This window comes from Meleagris gallopavo, chromosome 2 (assembly GCF_905368555.1).
Source record: "Meleagris gallopavo chromosome 2, MGAL_WU_HG_1.1, whole genome shotgun sequence".
NCBI lineage: Eukaryota > Metazoa > Chordata > Aves > Galliformes > Phasianidae > Meleagris > Meleagris gallopavo.
In genome coordinates this window covers 98,069,091-98,093,849 of record NC_139405.1, presented here as the reverse complement: position 1 = coordinate 98,093,849, position 24,759 = coordinate 98,069,091, and the positions used below count along the sequence as shown (strand labels likewise).

Here is a 24,759-nt window from a genome sequence, read left to right as displayed (position 1 = left end):
ATGTATTTAAAAAGGAGAGAAGGGGTGTCTATTTAAATATTGGTGCTTAAGGAGTTAGCAGTAAGAAGTTGTTCATTGTGGGTTGCTGTGTCTATGAAGGAAGCCCTAGTAGGTGCTTATACTTTCAAGTAATTGTGTAGTCTGTACAAATACTAAGGGAAATGCGCTTTCTTGAATGATAGTGGCACTGAGGCATTAGAATAAGCGGCGTCCAGCATGGTTGGGAACTCCAGAAGAATCCTTTACAGACATGTTTAGGTTATCATGTCTGTAGTATTAAAGAATATTCACTAGGATTGAGGTCTAAATAGGAATGTAATTTAAAGAGAGGTTTTCTTTTTGCATGCTTTTTTAAAGCATTTTTTTTTTCTTAACCAGTGAGGATTTCTTTTTTTTCCTTCCCCAGCCAACCAAAAAAACCAAAAACAAAACCGACACCAAAAAAAACAAGGCTTGACCTCAGAATCAGGTTTTTTCAAGTGAACTTTTTCTGTTAATTTGCAGTTAATTATAATACCAGTAGGAAAGTGTGAAACTATGAAGTCATGAGATGTTTAGCCCTTAACTTCAATTATTTCCAGTTTTTGGCAGATACATTCTTAACACATGTCCTAGAGGACTCTCTCTGAAAGTCTTGGTATGGCTTTTTTAGTGAAACTGCAGTTTAGGTGTAGAGAAAACAGCAGGGGAAACATGACTGAGGTATTTTCCTTGGTAACCTGATTCTGTTCATCTATGTATTTTCATTCTTCAAGAACAATTGATTTCATTTATCAAATATAGCACTTGGATTCAAGGAGAGAAAAATCAAGCTGTGTCCTTTAATGTTTGTCTCCCTTGTGCTAGCAGCATTTTGAGAGTGTCAGAAATAGCTTCAAAAGATGTTTCTGAATTTCATGTGGTTAAGAGCTAGAGTATAAGTTTTTGTTCTTTTCTCTCAGAATTTGATTTTGCACTTGGACAGCCTTTTTTCCCTTTCTGCCTTTGGTATTTGGAGTTGTTTTGTGATGATTTTTCTCTGTTAGTAACATATTGGGCACTGATACCACATCTTAGACTGCCATTCAGTCTAACTCTGCTTTTGAACCAGTAGTTGGAATAGAGCCTGGTTAGGCAATTACCGTGGTTGAAAATATAACTATTATTTTTATATCTCTTTGAATTTATCTTGATACATAACAGCAACTTATCTTTTCAAATATAAGAACTTCTGTAGTACAAGAAAAATATCTAGAACTATTAGGATTGAATTGACTGGCCCAGGGTTACATCTCTGCATTGTTTTACACTGAAATTGATCTTGGCTATAGAATATTAGGAGAAACCTCACTGATTTAGAAACTCATTATTCTGTGTTAAATGAGCTGTCTAACCTACCTTTAGGAAAAACTGGTTATTGACAAGAACTAATGTTCTTCCAGTTTATTACTTTAAAAGATTAAATTTGAATGTAGTTACCTCTTTCCACCTGTTATCTAGTAATCCCACATAGTTGATACTCAGTATACTAAATCGAGAGTTTGATGTATAGGTTATAGAGTTCTCTTAGCACTCTGACTAGACAACACAACCAATTCATTCTTTTCTTGTTCAGACCAAGCTTAATGGTTCCTAACATATAGGGGATGTTTCAGTAAGAATTATATCAGATTCTGTAGGAAAACTTGTAACAGTAGTTCTTGAGAAGAAGTGTCTTGAGTTTCACTGCTGTTGAAAAATCTTGGGTACTTTTTAGATGCTTGAATGTTTGCATTCTCCTATAGACTAGTCTTCATCTATGATGGAATTTATGGTGCTCTTCAGTTGATAAAACGTATGTGTCTGCTTCAGTGTGAGCTCTCTGTAGGTTCTAATGGGAGTTCCATCACCTTGCTTATTTTGTGTATCTTAATTTTGAGTTGAATACCCACTATGGGGTTATCTGCAATTTCTACAGAAGATTTTTGATGCTAGAGCCTAAAATGTGTGATAGTTATGGAAGATTGAGGTTTTACATTCAGTTGAAACTTTTGCTTTTTTTTTATACCAAAATTGATGAGTGATGAGTGAAGAGTTGTGGAGAAGTCTCAAGTTTTTCTTGAATGCCTTACTTGCTGTCCTTGAGACCATTAGTATGCTAGTTATCTTTAGCCTAACTTTATAAAACCCTTGAAAACAGAGTACAGTTGAGATATGTAAGGGCAGACAGCTTTTTGAGACTGAAAGGCCCTTTGCTGGACTTGCTCCAGTATCATGTCCATGTCTGCTATACCGGAGATGTTAAGAGTTGGATACAGCAATCCAGATTGTATCTAACATGTGCTAGCCAGATGGGAAGGATCATTTCTCCCAGCATACTGACAGTGATTTTCCTCATGCAGTCTAAGATGAATTAGTCCTCCTTTACTGCAAAGGCATGTTGATGGTTTGTGGTCATCTTGTTGTTCATCAGGACTCCCTAGATACTCTTTTGGAAAGCCATCTTCCGTCTGTTCTGTTCTGTCCAGTTAACATAGGCATATGTGGCTATTCCTCCCATGGTGCAGTCTTTGTGCTTTCCTTTTTTGAATTTCCTGAGATTTCTACTGGCCCGTCTCTCCAACTTATTGAGTTCACTCTAATCGTAGCACAGTCATCTGGTGTATGAACCCCTTACCCAGTTCTGTCGTAACGTATTCCCTTTGAGGGCCTTACCAAGTAAGTGTCAGTTATTAAATTAACATTGCTTTGTGGCTCATCAGGAGTGGCTTCAGCCTATAGCTTGTATAGGAAACCAAGTATTTGCCGTGAAAAAGTAGTGCTTCATATTTTTGGGGCTGAGGGAATTGTTGACATAGTATTTTCTTCACATTGGACTGACTTAAAAAACACCCCACCTGCCCAAAAACACACACACACACACACACACACACACACACACACACACCAACAACAACCCCCCAACAACCCAGAAAAACCCCACCTGCCCAAAAACACACACACACCCCCAACAACCCAGAAAAACCCCCCCACTCTCCCATGGCGATTTCCAGCCTACCTGTCAAGTCTTCTTATTTTTGGAGTCATCTCCTGTCTAGTCTTGAAAAAATAATTGGTAAACAAGGCCAGATCTTTGAGCCTCTCAAGAGTACTTTTCATTTTCTTTAGATGCCAGTTGTGTTATTCATCTTAATAGTTTCTGCCCCCGCTGCTGCATTTTGCTCTCTGAAAAGCTTTTTAAAATTTTAAGTACCTGCTGTGATGATGAATTTCTCTGCAGTCCTGGGAGAAGGCGTTTTGTCTCGAGGTTGTGTGTTTTGTGTGTGTCTAAACTGATATGACATCTTAATTCCAGCTGTCATTGAGTTTCGTTTATCCTAAAAGATACTTTTGAATTATAAATCTGTTGCACTGTATGTGACAGTTTTTGCAAAATTTCTTTGAAAAGATTTATCTTGATGGAGTTTTTGAGAGCTAGTTCAGGCAGTTTTGGAGCCAGTGCTGTCACTATTATTGACAATTCTTCTCTTGGTCTTTCTGCTACTGTTTGTTTCTGAGTCACCTCTGGCATTGTGCAGTCAATTGTAATTGAATTTTAGTTACTGCTTTTACTGAAGTTTTTAACTGAGTGGCGTGTTGCAGTGGAAGCTGGTTCTTATGGAAGAATGTAGATGCCTGTGGATGGACAAGACTACAGATAAATTAATTTTCCAGAGAATGATGCCTGCTGTCTTTTGGTTATTAAGAACTGACAGCTTAGCTGTGGTGATCTCATGAAAGAGATGCAGATGCGTGTGAAACTTTCTTCCATGGTTTAATAAGAAAGAAGGGGGGTGAGGAGAGTAAGAAACTCTTAAGGAATCATTTTATATGTAATGATCTATGTAATATTGATTTTTGCCAACATCTTTCAGACTTGTAAAATACAACTTTGTGTTCACTGATACTAGTCTGTGTGCTCAGATGTGAGTATGCCAGTGTGTTTATTCTTGGCCAGATAAAATGGACATGACCTATATCATGCACAACAGGGTAGATTGAATATTTTGTCCTAAAACTTACTAGAGCTGTTAGGAGGAATTTAGGAATTTCAGGTGGTACCATGTATCAGTTGAAAGGTTTTTTTCCTGAGGGTTTTTTATTTTTTTATTTTTTATTTTTTTGCTTCCTTGTTTTTAACTCAAGTTCTTCAGAAAAACTATATCATGTCTAGGCCATGATTTTGTATGAGTTGGGGGCAGTCCTTACCCTCCTTGATGAGAGGCAACATGTCAGTCTGCAGTAGTAAAAGTGTGGGAAACGTGAGAAAGTCATAAAAGGGAAATGTGAGGAAGAGGAGAAACAAAGATGTGCAGGAGAGAAATGAACGGATTAAGTGTATGACATTTAGTCTGTGAATTGTTCTCTTTTCAAAGGGCACTTTTCTTCAGTAATCAGTTTTAGTCTACCAGAAATACTCATCTCATATTGTACATGTCCGTTAAATCAATACTCATTCTAGTGCCCTGAAGAGTAAGTTATAAAGAGATTTATTTAAATTGGGTGTCCTGTTGTGAAATACACAGAGAGCTTCTTCACTTTTGTGCCAGATACTATTCAGTTGTCTGGGCAGCTAAAATTAGATGTTTTTGTACAATAATATCAAATTACTGTTTGTTATTTAGTAGGGCTGTAACAGAGTTTTTTGTTAGTGAGATGCAACATCACTTTTTATTTCTTAATGTATTCTGGAGTTGATCGCAAGGGTGGACAATTGCTATATGAGCTTCAGCCACTAGGTGGTAGAATATTTCAAGAGTAATAACTCACACTTTGATAGAGGAGCGTTCTCTAGCCTCAACTTCTGGCTTTTTCAATCCATGCCTTTTTTTGCAGATACTTTGCTTTTTGACGGCTTGTTCAATAAATTGATGCTTCCAAACAGACGTAAACGTCTGTTCTTAATTTCTTTGTCAAAGTAACCATCAGTTAAATCTAAAACTGCTTGTTAATAAAGTCGAAGGGCTTAAAGGGCCCTTTGATATGCTTTAGATCTAACATCTGGAAATTTTTTCAGTGGACCTTTATAGCACCTTCTGTGCACTGAAGTTGAAGAATTTTAAATATTCTACATTAACTGGAGGAAATACATTTACATGGGACGCTCTGAAAGTAATACCTCTTTTTTTTATTGTGTTAGCCCGTGACATCAGAGGCAGATGTTGGTATGGCAGTAGGGGTTGAATCTTCCCACCAGTATTCCATTAATGTTTTGTTGCTGTATGAGAGATGGCAACAGAGGGGCAGGCTGACAAAATGGCATTTGACGTGGAAGTGAATACGAACCAAAGATGTGTCTCTGAATTCCTCCATGTGGAATTCATTGGAAACGAAATGTGGAAAATACTGTGCCTATGGACATTCATCAACTCTTGCTGAACATTTATGGAGATTGCACAGTGAGGTGATGGGTGGTGCATTTCAGGAGCGATGACAGCAGGTCACCTTCACTGGTTCAAATTCTTATAAGTGTGGCATGCAAGCTCTTGCTCATCACTGACGAAAATAGTGGTGACTGTTGAAAAACATTGTTTTGTAGCTGAGAATTTCCTCTATCAGATAGTATTATTGTGCTCTTTGTTGTGGCTTTTGTGGAAATAAGTAGGAAGCATTACTTTCAGAGTGACTTACGTAACTGATAATGTGACTTTATTTCAACCTCATTTTCTACCTCTTCCTGATGATTCTTTAATTAAAGGAGAAATAGCTTTTGTACTACTTACTACATTTCCATTTGTTCATACTTAAACTGAATTATTGGAATATTTTGTAAACTTAAGTTGTTACTCATGTCAGTCTTTCAGCGTAGAGGGAACTGCAATTTATAACCATATATTTTATTTTAAATGGTGGGAGTTATGCTTCATTTGGGAAAAATAAGACTGGTAATGGATGGAGATAAATAATACAAATAACAGGAATTAATTAAAAGAAAAACAACTTGTCTCTGAATGAACATCCTGATGTTTAAATCTTGCTGAGACTGTTATACTGTACTGAAAGTTTCTTATTATCACAAGCAAACTGCTGTAGTTCTGACTTAAAGATAAAAAACAAATGAGAACAATGGCACAACATTTATGTGGCAGTATATGAAACCAATAATATGCTTTTGTATATTTTGCAGACTTTTGCTTGTAGGAGGATGTGAAACAGATGAAGATGGAGTATCTAAAGCAACTGCTTGTGGGATATCTGCTTGGAGAGTTCTATCAGGATCTCCCCATTATAAACAGGTTACTAGTTATGAAGATGATATTAAAACAGTGAGTATATTTCCTCTTTTTAATGTTTTGGGGGAATTATTATTGTAATCAACAAAGTTATCTAATGTTCACTATGCATCTTTCTGCTATTTTGAAGTTATGGTGTGAATTCCTAATAATTTATCTCTTTCTCTCTAGTACGTATAACTTTTTTTTTTGATGATATCTTTTCTGTGGTTTTCAAAAAACTCAAAAGCCAACAACAAAACAACAAAAACACGAAACGCAACAAATGTTCACTATCAATTTAAAAAAAAAATTGAAAAAGTAAATTTATTTTTATCTTTTTTTTTAATTAATTCATAACAAAAGGCAGTACATCTGAGGAAAATGTTTCAGTTTATCTGATTCCTGACTTCATTTATTTCTAGTAGAAATAAATGTTTGATTTGGTAACAGCCATCATTTGCAAGTTTGGGAGGCAGTGGCATAAAGCTATACCAAAGTAGGTTCAGCGTGAATATTAAGAAAAATTTCTTTACTGTGAGATTGGCTGAACACTAGAGTAGGTTTCGAAGGGAGGTGTTTGATGCCCCATCTCTGTCATTGTTCAAGAGGCATTTGGATAATGCCCTCTAAGGCATGCTCTAACTTTTGGTTAGCCCTGAAGTGGTCAGCCATTTGGACTTGATGGTCTTTGTAGGTCGCTTCAGGCTGAACTATTCTATAAATAAATAAAGATATAGTGAAATGAATTTACATTATAGTAGGACAAATTCCAATATTTGTTCTTGTATAAATATTAGTTAGTTTGGAATTAATTAATCATTTCATTGTGAATGGCCAGGTGCTTTTCTGCAGCATGATACATATACAGTGAAACAGGCAAAGTTATTCTTGCTTTACTTTAAAATAGACAGCCTAAGAAAGTTTAAAGAATTCTGTAAAGATGTTTTAATACTTCAGATTTGACTTACTTTTTTTGGTGCATAAAACAGTGTATGAGATTCATTTCTTGGTATGTTTCTGTTCTTACAGGCTCAGAGAAGAGGATTATTAAGGATTATGAATTTAAGATTTTACAGCAGACGGGGAACAGAACAGGTATTAAGGTCTAGGTTTACCCCAGAAATGTATTCTACTAACATAATTGTCTGTTAATGACTGCCTGAGAGATGGATCTGAAAGGAGTTTTTAATTTATAAAACGAAAGAATTAACGTTTCTATGAAGCTTATAAAAAATAATAAGCTTTTAATTTTAAATGGAGTAGCTTCTATGGATTTCTTGAAAATCCTATTAGTTCATCTGCTGAAGCTTGAATTTTGGGATTTCCAGCATACTAGCAGGAATAAAGTTGGTGATATAGAGCTCAGTTTTAAATACAAGCTTTCCTTCAAAGGAAAGGTGCAAAGAGCCACCCAAGTTCTTATTAATGAATATAATAAACATAGCATGTTAGGTAGATGCTCCCAAAAAAAAGAGATTTGTTTGTGTCTTTTTTTTTTTTTTTCTCAATGACATAGCTTGAGGAGAAGGAAAAAAAATCAAAACCCAACCTTCTGCACTATTCCACTCCTATAAGAATATTAACAAAAATCCACTTAATTTACAGGCCTACAATTTTTGTACAGCAAACAATGAATAATTAATGTAAATTTAAATAGGGAAAACAGACTCTTTTTCTACTCTATGCTAAGAGATACTATGCAAAGGTTTTCCTAAGCAGCTCTAAGTGTTTAAGATGAGTCGAACTTATACTATGAGGGTGCACGTGGAACTAGCAAAACTGAATCACAGAATCACAGAATGGCCAGGGTTGGAAGGGACCTCAAGGATTATGAATCTCCAACCCCTCTGCCATATGCAGGGCCACCAACCTCCCCATTTAATACTAGACCAGGCTGCCCAGGGCCCCATCCAACCTGGCCTTGACCTCCAGGGATGGGGCATCCAAAGCCTCTCTGGGCAGCCTGTTCCAGCACCTCACCACTCTTTCTGTGAAGAACTTCCTCCTGACATCCAACCTAAATCTTCCCTCCCTCAAGTTAAAACCATTCCTCTTGTCCTGCAGTTATCTACCTTTTCAAAGAGTTGATTCCCCTCCTATTTAGGCCCCTCCTATGTAGGCTCCCTACAGCTGGTTTTCAACAGTTTGAACGAACTTAACAAACAAACCCTGCATATGTGTCTTGGATTCCCCCTTCCCTTGAGGGAGTGAGTGTTGAAGTCTCATCACACTGAAATGCTGGTGTGTAATTTCTGTTTCTAAACCTTTGTTCAGAGTAGTTTTGGCTTTCTTCTGCATACCTTCAGGGCTGTCTACTCAGTGTCTGCATCACCTTCTCTTGCCTCTTGTTTATGGTTTATTTGTAGCTTTTGTTTGATTCACTCCTGTTTCCAATCAGAAATAAGCTTTCCCCTTGTGATTTATTTGCAAAGAAGAATCTATCTCCTGCTCTGCACTGTGTTCTCTGGAGAGAAAAATGGCTTGTATGGTTATTTAGAAATAACCTTTGTAGATTTTTGAGGTTTATAGGTGAATGGTGTAAAGAAAAAACTGAGTGCTTGGTTGGATCGTGAAAACAGGTCTTTCTGAATCTCTCTCAAGGGTGGAATGGGGAGAGATTTTATTTCCTTCACTGAAAACAAAAAAGACAAGACTAGTGCTGTGCTGAACTTCATCCTCACTGTATTTGCTAATACTGAATTTACAAACAAAATCAGAGATAGTTATTACTGAATGTTTTATTCAAATTTCTGAAATTATAGTTTGAATGTGGGAGATGCGTTTTATATTCTTAGTAGGGAATTGGCAACAGTATTAAGATGTGACAGGCACAGCAGCTAGAGGACTACCTGTATTTGAGATTTGATTCTTAGTTGGTAACTTAAATGATAGTTTTAAAATGTGAAGTGACAATCTGTTGAGCCTCTCAGTATCTCGTTCTGCAGTTCCATCAAGCTGACAAGCTGTTTACTGAGCCGGCATTACCTGCTTTGTCAAAGGATAGATTAATCTCTATAGATATCAGTGCCTGGGTTTTAAATATGAAAGTTTTAGCAGCCACCCAGCATCTAAATTCAAACAGCAATAGGATTGTTACTGATGACTAAGTAGATGCTTAACCCTTGCAAAAATATGTGATTTAAGCACTGATTGCTTATCTGAATAGGTTATATATTTTAGGCATGTTTAAGCTTCTGAGTTCTTCATCAGTTCCTATTTCTTAGCACTCTTTGTGTGCAGCTGGATTTGTGAAGAAAGTGCATGCTACTGAAGGCAATTCTATTTCTTGAGAAACTAGAGCACAGTTTATAGCACTCTAGGTACTTAAGAACATAATTGCAGAATGCTTAAGAATTATTTCTGTTAGGAAAATAATAATGATTTGCTTAACAAAATCTTAATTATGCCTTCCTTTTTGAGTAACAACATACTTTACACTTGGCTTTAAGCAGAACTCTATAGTTGCAAATCACTGTTCAGCATGAGAGCAGTGAGTGGATTACTTGATATTGTTATTTCTATGGGATAGCTAGGAAACAAAGCAGACACAGAAATAAAAATAACATTAAAAAGCCAAAAACATTCTCAAAAAACACACAAAAAAAATCTCAAAAATACATATCACTAATGTGTTAGACATTAGAGACAGTAGAGAAATGAAGTTGCTAAATGCCTTCTGTAAACAGATAATTTAAGAACAGCCTTTCAGGTTTCATTTATAAATAAATTCAAATACCTGGAGTTTTGTTAGCTGTATTGTAGTGTTCTTCCTTTACAGAGGTTGTCTTTTTACCTTTATTCTGACCCCCCTTTCTTTTTCTTGACAATATTTTGCAGGATGGAATTTTCAAGATGAATCTTTCCCCTGATGGAGCTCTTCTGGCAGCTATTCATTTCTCAGGGAAACTAACAATCTGGTCTATTCCATCTCTCAGACAACAAGGAGAATGGGACCAAACTGACCAGGTATGAGCGTTTAGAAGCTAGGAGGCTATACTTTAATCCTCTGTAGATTTGTTTGCTGAGGAGATAAAGAGAATTTCATTGAGTTGTGCTTTAACTATTAGTTAGCAATAACTTTTCTATTGAAACTTGATAACTTAAACTTGAATTCACTACATCATAGCTGGTTCTTAAAGTTTAATGAGCTATATTGTTACCAGGTGGATAATTGATACAGGTGCATTGAACTGCTGCTTTTAAATATCAGTGGAGGCCAACATGGGGAACTTGAAATGGTTGAAACCAAATTTTTCTGGAAGTGTTACTGTGTTCATTTTTTTCCTTCCTTCTACAAGATAACGTTTTAGAATAATTTAACCATCAGAATGGTGTCAGTTAAGTCACATGTTAGAGAAATTGTTTGCAAAACTAAGTTTGGGACATTACATTAGGAAGTGCCAGACTTGTACATTGAAAACTTGAAAACTTATACATTACTGGTACAAATTTAAGCATGGAGAATTAGAAATGAAATTATTTTCAAAGGAGATCCGTAATAACTCTGTTCTTTGAGTAAAGGCAACAGTTTCTTTCAAGAAAAATATGTCTACTTGTAGTTTTGAAAAGAGACAGACCTGAAATGATGCACAGTAGTATCTGAAGTATTCTGGTGTTAGTCTGTATCTTTTAGAAATCAAGAATTAAGGCTTTTCATCTGAAGGTGTGTTATGTTATAACTTACAAGATGTGAACTGATGTTATGTACCACTCAAATGGGATCTTTGGTCACTATGTTTAGATATAATCAATTACATTCAGTGACTCATATGCAGTGTTTATCTCAGGTTATTTTAGTGCATGTAAGTGTGTTTCTTATTAGAAAATAGTTATAAAACTGAATATTTTCTCCTTAGCACTAAACAATTGTGTTTTAGTGCATCTGTTGATATAATAAATTCACACGTCACCATGAAATATTTGCATTTTCTGACTTCTGCATGGTAGACGTATGCATAAAGTATTGAGTCCATTCAAAATTCAAATAAATGCAGGTCACTCCTAAAGCAATACCTCCTACTTATTTCTATGAAAACTACATAAGCTACAAAGAGCACAGAAAAATTTCTTGATAGAGCAGGTTCTCAGCAACAAAACACTAATTTACAACATAGTTTCTGCTATTGGCTCTGCATTTTTGTCAGTGATGAAAAAGAGCCTGCATGCTGTCCTGTATGGGGCTGCTGAATCATGGCCTGAACCTCTGATTAATCACGTGAGGTGAGCAATGAGTCAGCCATGGGAGCACAGGTGAAGGCAAATCACCTGTGCTGCAGGAGGGGGTGGAGCCTGGCTCCACCTCTCCTAGACCCATTTAAGAGCTGACTGCCAGCGGGGAAGGATCTCTCTGGAGATCTGCTCCATTGGAGTTCATCTCACGAGTCCAGGATAGGGTGCGTAACTTTCTCTCATTACTCCAATATAAATTATATTAGCCAAGCTCCTGGATATATACATACACCATCTGTATATCCACTGATTATACACTGTCCTCATAATAATCTACACCAATGAAGCTGACTCACTGACTTGCCACTGCTGAAATGCACCATCCACCACCTCACCATGCTCACATCCATTATTAGATTTCTGTAAACATCAGCATGCATTGATGAATGTCAACAGGTGCACTTTCTTCCACATGGAGGAATTCAGTAGCGCACCTTTGCTTTATATATGCTTTCATGTCAGATGCCATTTAGTCAGATTGTCCCTCTGCTGCTATCTGTTACGTAGCAACAGTATTTGTGTGGAATATTGTCAGGAAGGTTCAAACTCTACTGCCACATCACCAACATCCACTTCTGACATTGTGGACCAACGTAACAAAATAGAAGGCGTTACGTGTAAATATATTTTCTCCATTTATCATAGAGTATTTTAAATTCTTCAGTTTCATTGTGCAGTAAGTTCTGTAAGCTCCAAAGCAGAACACTTCTCAATGTTAAATATAGGCACAGGTCCCTATAATAAGGAAGGGGACAGCATGGAAAAATGTTTTCAGGCTGTCTGGAGTGGTGGTGGATGCTCAGTCCTGAAGACATTTTAGGCCAGGCTGTATGGAAATCTGATCAGCCTGGTCTAGCTGTAAGTGTCCCTGTTCATTGCCGGGGAGTGTGATGAATCTTGGAATAGATGACCTCTCATGGTCCCTTCCAATTCGTATGGTTCTATGAAATGAAGGCAGACTTTTTCCTTTGGGTATTATTATGGTGATGAGGTTAATTGAATGGTAAGAAAAATTATAAAAACAACAGGCCAGGAACTTCTGACTATATGAAAGGTTTAAGCCATTTAAGTAACTGAGTGATAACACTTGATTGAGTGCTGCTTTTTGTTCTGCCAGCAAGCAGGGAAACTGTTGGCTTGGAAACTTGGCAGTGTTGTATAGTTTAAGAAGGTCAATAAAGCTGGCATAGGGTCTGGACCACCAGTCTGGAAGTGGAATTGTTCAGTCTTGAAGAGCCTCAGGGGAGGCCTTACAGCTCTCTACAACTACCTGAAAGGAGGTTGTGGCAAGGTGGGAGTTGGCCTCTTCTCCCAGGTAACTAGTGATAGGACTAGAGGGAATGGCCTTAAAGCTGTGCCGGGGAGGCCCAGATTTGATATTTGATATTAGGAAGAATTTATTGTCAGAGTGGTTAGATGTTAGAACTCGTGTTCGGGGAAGTGGTGGTATCACTGCCCTGAAGATGTTTAAAGAAGGGATAGACGTAATTCTTAGGGTTGTGGGTTAGTGGGTAATATTGGAGGTAGGTGGACAGTTGGACTAGGTGATCTTAGAGGTCTTTTCTAACCCTAATGATTCTAAGATTCTGAATTTTGGCTACTATTGTTATGTAGTTGGGTCTGGTTAAGCAATGCTGACTGATTGAAGAAACAAGCGGTCCTTTATTTATTTATTTATTTATTTTTACCTCTATAGCTTTGGAGGTAAGTACAATTTCATTAAAGTATGCTTTATTATTAGAAAAGGTTTAAATTTTTGTGGGAGCGTTTTCGCTGAAAGATGAGTGGGTCAGTGATGGAGCAGATATGCAGATTGTGTGCAATACGAAGATTTGCTTGTATATTAACCCTTTCTTTTCTCTCATGTTTATTTCTTTAGCCGGGTTATGATGAAGTCAACCCAGACTGGAAACTGTCTAGTGAAAAAAGAAAGAAAATAAAAGGTACGCGATAGAGTTGAATTATTATTTTAAATCATTGTGTTGTTAAAAGCATTTATAGTAATATACAAATATTTGAAATACTTAATTTAACTGCTCTTAAAGTAAGTTCACAATGGTGTGTATGATTTAAATTTGTAGCATGCTATAGCTGAATGAGTGTCACAGTGTGGTTTTTAAAAATCCTCTCCTAGGAATATTCTTATAGATGTAGCCATAAATAAAAGGATATTTCAGGTAGTGCAGGTTTTCATTTATTACTAATCGTTTCTTCTGTGGAATACTGAATGCTCAGCAGAAGTCTCAGCTTGTGTCAGAAGCCACTACTCTGTAGTACAATAGATAACACATTTTTAGAGACTGCAGCCTAAAACAGAAGCTAACCTTTACCTTTTCTGTCTATGTTTATCTAATACATCTCAAATGCTAATGTAATTTGAAGAGCTTGCTTCCGTTTCTTTCAAAATTTTGATTTTTATGTCCTTTGTCTGGTTTTGCCTTATGTCAGCCTTTATTCCCCGAAATTCAATCCATCACATGCAGCCATTTATCTCCTGGGTACTGCATGGCTCTTCCAAGAGTGCGGACTGTTTCCTGTTCAAGATCCGTTTACTAATGCTTGAATATGTCTTTGTTATTAAAACCTACCCATTTCTTTGTGCTGTTTTCTTGGTGATTCAATTTTTGGGTTAAGATCTTCATGGCTAACCAGGTGACTAAGCACTGAAGTAGCAGAAGGGTGTTAAGCTGATCTTTTCTAAGTGCTGTTTGGGGAAGGTGGCTTTTTTTCAGAGAGATGGGAAGTGATAATATATTAAACAAACTGAGCTAACTCTTTGTGGTGAATATTTTGTCCCAACATCCAGTTACCATACAAATGACACAGTTTCCCTCCTCCGTTATGCTTTTGTTTTTTCTTGTTGTCACTTTATATTCTTAGTAACTTCATCTTGTAGACTAACTTGGGAGTCTTGTTCACAGTTGTCATTTTTTCCCAAAAGCAGTGAAGCCTTTTTTGTTTCATTAACATAATGTTCTTGATTAGAGAGACTTTATCAAGGATGTCCTGGGAAATATGAAGGAGGTGTTTATCAGATATCTAAAATTTGTCACGTTTTATGCAAGTAAATCAGTTTATTGTGAATTCTTTTTCCAAATCATATTAAAAAGTAATCAGATTAAATAAAAAATTGAGTTGCTTCCCTCCCCCTTCCAGCCCCCCCCAACAGCTTTAGTTAATACAAGAATGGTTTCACTAAACTAGCAGATGTAAAATACAAATTCAGTAAACCAAACCAAGGATGTGTATAAAATAATAAATGTTTGTTAAATTAGACCATCAGATGATAACTCTTAATAGTTGAAGCCACTTCAGTTCTTATCTGGTGTTTAAAATTGCCTTTCCTTATATGATGCTTTCTTATTTCTTTATTTCAGATAAAGAATCCTATTACCCATTGATAGATGTAAATTGGTGGGCAGATAATTCTGTGATCCTGGCTCGTTGCTCTGGTGCACTGACTGTGTCATCAGTCAAGACATTAAGAAACTTGCTGGGAAGGTCCTGTGAGTGGTTTGAGAGTTCTCCTCAGGTCACTTCAGCTCATGATGGAGGATTTCTAAGTCTGGAGGTGAGGAATGCACATAAGCAAGTATAAGGAATGCGGTAGAAAGTGGTTTTTGTTCTATATGTTGCATGCATATATATGTTTATTAATAGGGAAAGTGATTCTTCCTTATCTCTAGGCAGGCAATTCTGAACCTCCTGCAATTCAGATGTCTTTATAGAAATCTTAATTGCCAAGTAACTTGGCTGTTACGCTTGCCAAGTAATTGCCAGGTGTAGATGCAAAACTTCTGGAAGCCTGAATCTGAATTAAAGAATCTTGCTGCAGGAAACAGTTTGTGTCAGCTCACTTTTTTTCTTTTTTAACTGCTTTGTTAGTGCATTTGAAGAATACTGCAAGCATCCCTCTCGTTTTGAAACAGATGCTTCTTGCAGAGAGAGTATGTTTAAGAGAAGCAAGGAGCAGATTAAAGTTGGCCAAGCCTTGGAAGGGATCTGATTTTTATTCAACTTGAATAGTGTTCTAGGCAGGAATATATATTTGGTAATGAAGTAGACCAGGAATTTACTTTGAAAATAAGAAGGCTTACACTGGAATAGATCTTAAACAACTTAAAAGTTAAATACTTACTAAAATAGATGAGTACATACCGAAGCTTTTTGTACATATTTCTGGAAAGTTTTGTTATTTAAGAAATGAAGTAGAGCCAGTGACTGGCATGTTACAGTCTATGGAAGAACAGTTTGAAAATACATCTGCATTGAACAGAAATCCATAATTTGCTTAGCTAATAGTTGAAAACATTGTACACTCTGCAGTAAGCTGTATGATTTTACTGAGATTAATTATATCTCCATAGATCTGTACTGACTGTGGATGTTACAGGACTAAGTGTATCTAGTATAACAGTGGACTACTGTTAAGAAGCCTTTGCCCTTGCTTTATTAAGAGAGTGATGAAACCTCAAATCTGGAAGACAGACTCAGCCAGGGCTTGTGGAGGGTATTAATCAAGCTGAGAAATAAAGGGTTTAAAAGAGAGAAAATGTTGATTTTGAAATTTGAAGTACTAAGTTCCAAGTACTTAAGAATTGTCTTCTGTGCAGTGTGAAATAAAACTAGTTCCGAAAAGATTACGCTTGGAGAGCAGAGCTGGTGATGAAGATGAGGGGGAAGATGACTCTGACTCAGATGATGAAAATTCTGCTAAGGATAGATACTTCAGCTACCTGAAGCAAGGCCTATACTTTGTGACAGAAATGGAACGGTTTGCTCCTCCACGGAAACGTCCGCGTACCATTACAAAGAATTTCCGCCTTGTTAGCTTGAGGTCCACGACTCCAGAGGAACTTTACCAGAGAAAAGTGAGTATAAAAGGGAAGATTCCATCTCTGGTAATGAGTTTTAACTGAACAGATTTTTTTAGAGACTTGCTATGTTAACACTAAGCATATATTTCTAATGGCCTCATGGATGGCAGTTAAATTAGGTAAAACCAGCATTATAATAATTAAAATAACAGGATGTTTGCTGGTCATCATGTTTCATTAGTGTGACCAGACTCGTTGTGCTAATGTGAGTGTTCACAAACAGTGGATGAATGGGTGGATATATTGAATTAAGTTCATTTAGCTTATTATTATCCAGGGAATGGGTTAATTTATATCTTTATATTGCTATTATATGAATGTTTTTTGAGACATGCCATACGTACGAAGTAGCCTTGTGACTCTTATCACAGAAGTGATGCTTCTTTGAAGACTACTCTAGGCAGTACTTTGTTTAGGACACTTCAGTTGTTCTAATGGTAAGCCAAAACTATAGCTATTATAGTTTCCAGGGGGTACTTATGTTGTAGTGTTTGCCTAAATAACTTCTTTCTTTTTTTACTGAGAAGTTTGTGTTTTTCTAGAGGTTTCTATCAGATCTGAGTTAAGAGCTTTACATATTCTTATCTTACATGATGTTTGCTTTCCTACCTGCGTAAGTACACCCAGAGTAGTTATCCCTCTTACCTGTTTTAACAAAGAGAATTAATTATTGAATGTATAATGTTGACTTTCATTTTCACGTTTGCTTTTTAGATAGATAATGAAGAATATGAGGAAGCTCTGTCTTTGGCTCAAGCATATGGCCTTGATTCTGATCTTGTGTATCAAAGGCAATGGAGGAAGTCAGCTGTTAATGTTGCCTCAATTCAAGATTACTTGGTGGGTTTGTTTTTGTGACTTCAGCCTCTTTTTTTTTTTTTTTTTTTTTTTTTAAAGAATGTCTCTGTAATCTTCACAGAAGTCTCCATTGTGTTCTAATTTATGCACCATAAATTGGGGGCAGTTCAGAGAGTTGTCCTGTAAATGTCTGTTGTTTGTCATGTGGGAGAGAGTGATCTTGTTAATTTAACTGAAGGCCTGATCCAGAGACCTTAGAACTTGCTTTTATCTGAAATTAGAAAATATCTCCAAGGAGAAATTTCTATCAATGTAGTTTCTCTGGTGTAATCTCTTCTCCACGTGCAGCACTAGATTGTTTCCTGGCAAATAAATCATAACTGAAAATATATTGTATTTAAGAAATTTCCAGGTATTGTAGAAAGTTATTTGGGAAGGTTAAGTTGGTATCCGTAGAAAAGGTTGAATAATGAAACTTGCATTAAATTCAGCCTGTAACTGGAGCTCTTTTGTAGAATCCAACATAGTTTTTATGTTGGTTTTGGTGTGAAAGAAGATAATCCAGCAGACAATATCAACCAATAAATCCAATAATATTTTGTGACCTTGCTTTTTCCTTTCTGTCACAGAATCTCATAGGCATGTGAAGAAATCAGTACTGAAAATGACTCCTGTGCTGTTGTGGAATACATTGAACTTATGATGCCTATATCTTTAGCTCCAAAACATTGTTTCTTATAGTATAATCAGCAAAGATACTAATTAGAGAACAGAAGTAGTGATTTCTTTTCTTGTTGCTGATAAGTCATCTGGTGTTTGTACATTAGCATTGCAACAAGTCTTACCTTCATTATTTTAACTGAACAAAGTAAAATTCATGTACTGATAATTAAAACTGTAGATGATCATTTGTGGGGTATCTTTTCTTGGTTCACATTGACAGTCATCAGATTAACTTGACGTTTTCTAAGTGGTGCAAACAAATTAAGAGATTTTAACAACTTTGGTTTCATTGCTTTGGGTTGAAATGGGGGCAGAGTGGCTGGAAGGCTATGTGGAAGAAAAGTGTATGGGGCTTGTTTAGTCCAGCTGAATATGAGCCAACAGTGTGCCTAAGTGGCCAAGAAGGCCAGCGGCATTCTGGCTTTATCTAAGAAATAGTGTAGTCAGCAGAACTAGGGAGGTGATAGAGCTGGTGAGGCTGCACCTCAAGTACTATGATAACTGCCCAGGAAAGTGTTGGAGTTACAGTCCCTGGAAGTGTAGAAAAGGGTAGATGTGGCACTGAGGGACATGGTTTAGTGATCTGGTGCTTGTGGGTAGCTGTTGGACTAGATGATCTTGGAGGTCTTTTCCAACCTTAATGATTCTAAGAATCAATGAAACGTGTTACAATGGACCTATGCTCTTGTTCTTGGACAGAGCAAAATTAAGAAGCGTGCGTGGGTTCTTCATGAGTGTTTGGAAAGAGTTCCAGAGAATGTGGATGCTGCTAAGAAGTTGCTCCAGTATGGCTTGAAAGGCACAGACCTGGAAGCTCTTGTGGCCATAGGAAAAGGAGAAGATGGTGGCAGGTTTGGCAAGAGTGTTTTCTTTTTATCTATTTAATTTTGTTTAAACCAACTAATAAAGTAATGAAATCTAATATAATGTACAAATAATGAAAATATTGATATACTAATGAAGAGCATAAGAAGAGTTGTAGTGCTGTGAATCAAAGTACTTAAAGATGCCCACAAGCTTCCTGTTTACATTTTACAGAGTACTTTTGTACTGATTTTTCTGTCTTCTCTGGCTGTCTATATTTTGCATCCTGGAGAACTCCCAATGTCATGATTTTTCTGTGAGGTTCTGTTTTTTCTGCCTCTCCTGGTAGCTGCTGCTGCTCCTACAAGGATGTTTTATTGTGTATCTTAGTTGAAACAATGTTTTGTTACTCATTTGAGGAGGGGAGCAGAGCAAAATACAGGGGTTCAGAAATACATGCAGAGACAGTCATCATTCAGTTCCTGCTGGTGGAGTAGGATGTTCTTTCTTTATGCAGTCATCTGTTACAATTGTGCACTATAGAAATGCTGCCAATTCCACTGCTTACCTGTGGCATTTAGAAATATTTAACAGTCATCATCGTTGTGCTTATTTTTCTTAAGGAGGGTAGGGAAGAGGTGATGCTTTCTGTTGGCTTGTGCTGCATGTCTGCTCCTTATTGTAGCAGAATTCATTATAATTTTCTATGGAAGTTGAGATTTTTATTTAAGATTTAAATAGAAAATTCTGTTGATAGACATATTCAATAGTTATTTCTTACACCTTTTTGTTGTTTTGATCAGCGTTGAGTTAGTTGTCTTTGTCCTCTAGATTTATCTTACCAGGGGAAGCAGACGTTGGTATTCCCTATGAAAACTTCTTGTCACCAGATGAAGAAACAGACGCTAAAAAGGAAAGAGAGGCCAGGAAGCATCAAGAACTGCTATTATCATTAAACTTCTCAAAGTAAATGCAACGTTAACTGTATTTATTCAGAATTACAAGATTATTATAAGTACGGAGTTATAAGAGTGTAGTTACTTTCATGTACGTTATTCCTAATAGAAAAGTGGTGGAGATTTTAAATTGGTGTTGTACTGTGTCCAAGTTCTCAGCTTATTAATTTCTCAACATATTTTAGTTGTTCAAATATGTAACTATTGTCTTAATTGCATGTGATGCAATGTCAATTGTAAATGTGAAAGTATCTGTTTTGGAAACAGGCTAACACTGGAACAAAAAGAACTGTGCAGGAGCAGACTGAAGTTGCTGACTTATCTTGATCGCCTTGAAACTTACGAGGTAAGAAACTTGGTAATGGCTTAAGCTCTTTTTGAGTTCCCGTTACATAGGTAGTCCTGTAACTTTTTTTTTGTCACATCATCATATTTTTTGTTATATGTTGTAGTATTAATGTTTATAGTCTCCTTGAAATATAGCAGTCTCTCACTTGAGAAATGTGAACTGTTTTCTGTTCAAGCTACTTATTTTTCCTGCTTCAAGGTTGCAGATGGTTAGCTTTTAGCTGTGAGAGGCATAGCTAGGCAGAAGCCTGCTTTGAACATACGGTGTCCATTTGCCAGCAAAGCAGCCTATTTTCCACTTTTTCAGGAATAGTTGTGTATAGTTGAAAGTGTATTCAGAGGATTTGGCATCTACACACGAGTGTGTCATTCAAGTAAAGCGTCAGGGGAAATCTGATGCATCTTGAATAATAGAACAATTTTGAGCATAGGAAATAATATACAAAAACATGAGATGTGGAATGTGGTGTAGGATCACTTTGAAACGACATCAGTGAGTCTAAATAAGAAGTCAGCCTAATTCAGATTCTCTATCAGATCTCCTCTTTTTTTTGAGTTACAGAAATGAAACTTCTTGGAATGGGAATCTGTATTTTTTTCTTTTTTTTTTAATTTAACTTTGCAGTTGGTAGTACTCAGGTTGATTTTTACTACATTCTCTTGTAACCAATGTTGTATAAACTTAATTAGAATAGAGCAGAGAATTGTCTTAGCTTATCAATCGAAAATGTGTATTCTTCCATACTGGGATAAATTAAAACCAACAAAAAAGTAATCAAAAACAAACAAAAGAAAACAAGCCTCCACCATGTCTTTTATGGGTATAATTTATGTTTATCCATGGTATGATGCATATAGTTTTGGATGCTGTTGTGAATCTTGTATAAAATTTGGTCTATAATTTTTTTAATTTTTATTTTTATTTTTTTTTGTAGGAAATCCTTGGCGGTCCTCATTCAGCTGAACAGCACTATGATGGAGAATTCTTCAAGAAGTTCAGAAATCAAAATATTGTGCTTTCAGCAAGAACTTATGCTCGGGTATTAATGTTTTGTTAATTTTTTTCGTTATTGCTGCCTTTGCTTAGGTGTGTATTTGTTCTGTTGAACATAGTTGAATCCCAATGGAAGTTTAAGTGGAAGATGTATTTGTTTGATTGTAAATAAGTAAATGCAGGGACCCTGAACAAATTTTCTTTATTATTGAAGAAAAATTTTGAAGTTAAGTGTTTGTTATAGGACGTAAACTTGCATTACTTTCTCTGTTTTAGTCTATATAAGTCTTCTGCAGCATATTGCTTTTTGTCTTTAGGAAAGCAATGTTAGAGCCCTGGAAATCTTGTTTACGTTTCATGGATCAGCTCTACTTCCACACAGACAGGCAATTCTCTCCAATTTTCCAGAGACTACTTCACCACATGAATATGCTTTCTTGCTGCCTGAGGCTTGGTAAGAATGCATTAGTGGATACTAACTTTTTTTTTTCTTTTTTAAAGCTTTGTCACTTCCTGCGCAAATCTTCATTTACTGTTTTACTTTGTGCCATTTGTAAAAGCTTTTTGTCTTTCTGGGTTATCTAATGGGAAGAAAGGAATTTAGATGTTCTTGTCTCCGTTACCTAAGCATGGACTCTTGGCCTGCAGCTTCAGACCCAAATTTTCATTGGTGTGAATAGAAGTCTGTAAGTGTGTTCTAAGAACAGGCAAAATAAGAGTCAAAAATAGAAGTGTTTTTTTTTTTTTTCCTGGATGGAATGTAAATATTGTATTATTCTGAGTTTGTTTTTAAATACTGTTTAATCCTTAAGCAGTCAATAACTTCAAAATAATGATTTTTCTTGTCACAGACTCTTAGTCTTACAAAGGAAGAATTAGGAAAAGGCTTAAATCTCGACTTTGAGTATAAAATGTAGTTTACTGTCAATTTCATGTTGACTGTTATTATAAACCTTCACAGGAGAGTCTTGAACATCATACTACTGTTCTCAGTCTTATTTAAAAGAAGTTTTTGCTTGTAGGTTGTTTCTTTCAAATGCTTCAATTACAGAATTAGTTTTGAAGTATATTGCTCAATGCTCACACAGAATTAGATTTCAGTTTTCAGATTTTGCCATGGGACTTTGAACTCTTATTTCAGGAGGATAGTTCTTTTGAGTAGGTTATGGAATTTTTATTTTATTTTATTTTTTTATTTTTTGGATCCTTCCAATTTTATAGTTGCATCTTTCATTTGAAAGTTTAAATGTTACTTTTTGGGTAATTTGCTATGTAGAAGGGGTTTTATTCACGTAGTCACTCCTGTGACATTTTACCAGTTTATAATACTTGTCACTTTTTCTTAGTGGAAGCTAGTGTTTTTTTTCTTGATATCTAATGTTTGCTAGCATCGTTTTAATCATTTTGTTAATATTAGGAACGCGTTCAGTTTGTATGAACCCTTGTTTTATGTTTTTCTTTAAGGTAATAGATTGTAAAGAGAAATTATTGCTATATTTATAAAACAGAAGAATCCAAATTTTCTCTATTGTTTTAATAAGATGTATGAGAAGGGAGGATTGAAGGCTTTTCTGAATTGTCATAATTTCTTGCTGGTGTTCATAAACAACTTATTTCTGAAGGATCACTTGTTTTAAATTTTTTTATTTTTGTTGCTGTGTTTGGTTGTCTTGTTTAAGAAACCAATTTGTTTGCTGGGAGGCAAAATTCTGAAGATTTAAAATAAAGATTTCACTCTTAATCTGGTAGTGAAGATGTGAAGTTATGGTTTAAGAGCATCTGTCTGCTGCTGAAAAACGGAAGTGTATAGTTTGAATCTTTATTTCTTTGACAGAGTGGAGAGACCTTCCCTGTGCTATGATCAATAGATAGGTGCAAGTTCATGCTTTTCTGCAAGTTGCAGAGTAGATAATACTGTATCTTTGAAATGCTTGTCTCTGGACAACTGCAAAATAAGGGCAAATAGGATGTGCGTGGAAAATACATAAAATTATACTGAGCATCTGATCTAACATCTTTCTAAAATTGTAATTGGTGTTTCAAAACTGATTATTAACACAGTTTTACTAACTATGTCTTTGTTTTATTAATGTAATACAATGGAGCATCTACTAATGAAAATATCTGTTAATGAGTAAACTTTACTACGACTTTATTTCTTATTAGATTTAGAAGGTGTCTTTTGAAAAGCAATCAGTTTTTTCTACCAGATAATGTCAGCTTCTGAGAATTTTCAGTTCACGTGAATCAAAATTAACACATGTGAATCAAAGAATTTGAGTTCTTGGTCATTTTAGTATGAGTTTATTGGGTCTTTTTATTTCTTGCATTTATTTATTTTTAATGGGAAATTAGTATAAACAGAATAATTCCTTCTCTATAGACATGTGTTTGTTATGATTTCCAGTTGAGAAGAGCATGTTATTTAGCTTTACTGTTCTGTAGAGTATGCAGATACAGTTTGCCTTAAGTGAACTGATTGAACTAATTTGTGTTGCAATTTATTGAACTATTTCATTCCTATTTAGTATTAAAAACTTTCAAGTGTTGGCTGTAATAAATATCTGAACAAAAGGGAAACCTTGTGAAATGGAAGAAGAGGGAAAATGAAGCTCTGCTAAGAGTTGCCCATATCTTCTGTGGTTTTTGAGCACTTGAGTAGATAAGAGGATGAGTTCTCTGAGGTAACTCCAGTCCTTTTGGAAATTTACCACTTTGATCCATGTTCCTCTAGTTAGTTACTGCCATTTCTATGGGAATTTGGATGAGGAAAAGCTTGAGATTAAATAGAAAGTGCTGTCATGCTTGTGTGTGGAACAGGGGAAGAGGGAAAAACAGACACTTCTAACTATTGCGAAGTAAAAAGCATTGGTACACAATTGTTTGCTGTAAAGCACCACCAAGATGAATGCACAAAGAGTCCTGCATCTGAAGAATGTCAATACCCAGGAAAAATGTTTTTGTAAAGGTTGCGTCATGACTGTCACTTCATCTTGTCTCAAACTACAGACAGTGAACTTAGAGAAAGTGATGCCTGTTTTGCTAGTGCATGTTATATGCAGTCTTAAACAGTAGTTTTTCCTGTTCCTGGCACATCGTCTACATTAGGATGGCACTTGCAGTCTAGTGTCCCAAAAACTTTGAGGCATAAAAGTTGTTGTATCCAACAGGAAAAAAAAGTAGTAGATAATGGTGTTTACTTATGTATTTTTGCAGAATTGTGATAATGTATTCTTACTCCTTCCCTTTGTCATAATTATTTGTCAGCTTCCTTTATAGTGATGATTCCTGACTCTGTGCTGGGTCATTGGTATTCATGATCCTTCTCAAAGGTCCATTAGGTACATGGTCTATATCTTTTAAGACAACCAGAATGAACATCATAGGAATTTAGGTATTCAGAGGAGTTGATCTCTCTTTTAAAAATGACAATTAGCATTCCTAGTTTATGGTTAAGATTGTTTCCCTCAGGTTTTTAAAGATGATTTCAGAGGAAAATAATGCTTTACTGCAATTATAAATACATAACCAGAGTCGTCTTCCTTTTCTTCTAATTTCCTTACACTTAACTTTTATATTGCAGTGTTATAGTTCACCCTTTAAACACAGAACTTGGGAAATTCAAATGTGAGGTTTCCTCACCATCCATAACTTTGTACATTACAGCAGTAGGGAAAAACTTTGGCTTCAAATTGGTGACTTCTGTATACTTCTGCTTTTTTACCCTTTAACTTTTTTTAAGTACTGGTTTTCAGTCATGACTTATAGTGAACTTTTACTGGAGAGTTTTGACAGAACTCCATTTGCACTGGGATAGG

At 35.9% G+C, this 24,759-nt stretch overlaps 1 protein-coding gene across 5 annotated transcripts in view; it reads left to right on the top strand.

Moving 5' to 3' along the window:
• NBAS (NBAS subunit of NRZ tethering complex) overlaps positions 1 to 24,759 on the top strand; it is a 160,455-nt gene that overhangs the window by 11,869 nt on the left and 123,827 nt on the right. For all 5 annotated transcript variants that reach the window (XR_014881627.1, XM_085218043.1, XM_085218042.1 and 2 more), the window contains exons 10-21: positions 6,125 to 6,263; positions 7,242 to 7,307; positions 10,050 to 10,178; positions 13,321 to 13,384; positions 14,819 to 15,012; positions 16,055 to 16,312; positions 17,033 to 17,158; positions 18,539 to 18,690; positions 19,475 to 19,609; positions 19,867 to 19,945; positions 20,883 to 20,987; positions 21,259 to 21,395. Coding sequence is in view for 4 of the 5 variants with exons in the window: in XM_085218043.1 (XP_085074169.1) it covers positions 6,125 to 6,263; positions 7,242 to 7,307; positions 10,050 to 10,178; positions 13,321 to 13,384; positions 14,819 to 15,012; positions 16,055 to 16,312; positions 17,033 to 17,158; positions 18,539 to 18,690; positions 19,475 to 19,609; positions 19,867 to 19,945; positions 20,883 to 20,987; positions 21,259 to 21,395 (1,584 nt within the window). In the remaining variant the exon portion in view is untranslated. The remainder of the gene's footprint in view (positions 1 to 6,124; positions 6,264 to 7,241; positions 7,308 to 10,049; positions 10,179 to 13,320; positions 13,385 to 14,818; positions 15,013 to 16,054; positions 16,313 to 17,032; positions 17,159 to 18,538; positions 18,691 to 19,474; positions 19,610 to 19,866; positions 19,946 to 20,882; positions 20,988 to 21,258; positions 21,396 to 24,759) is intronic.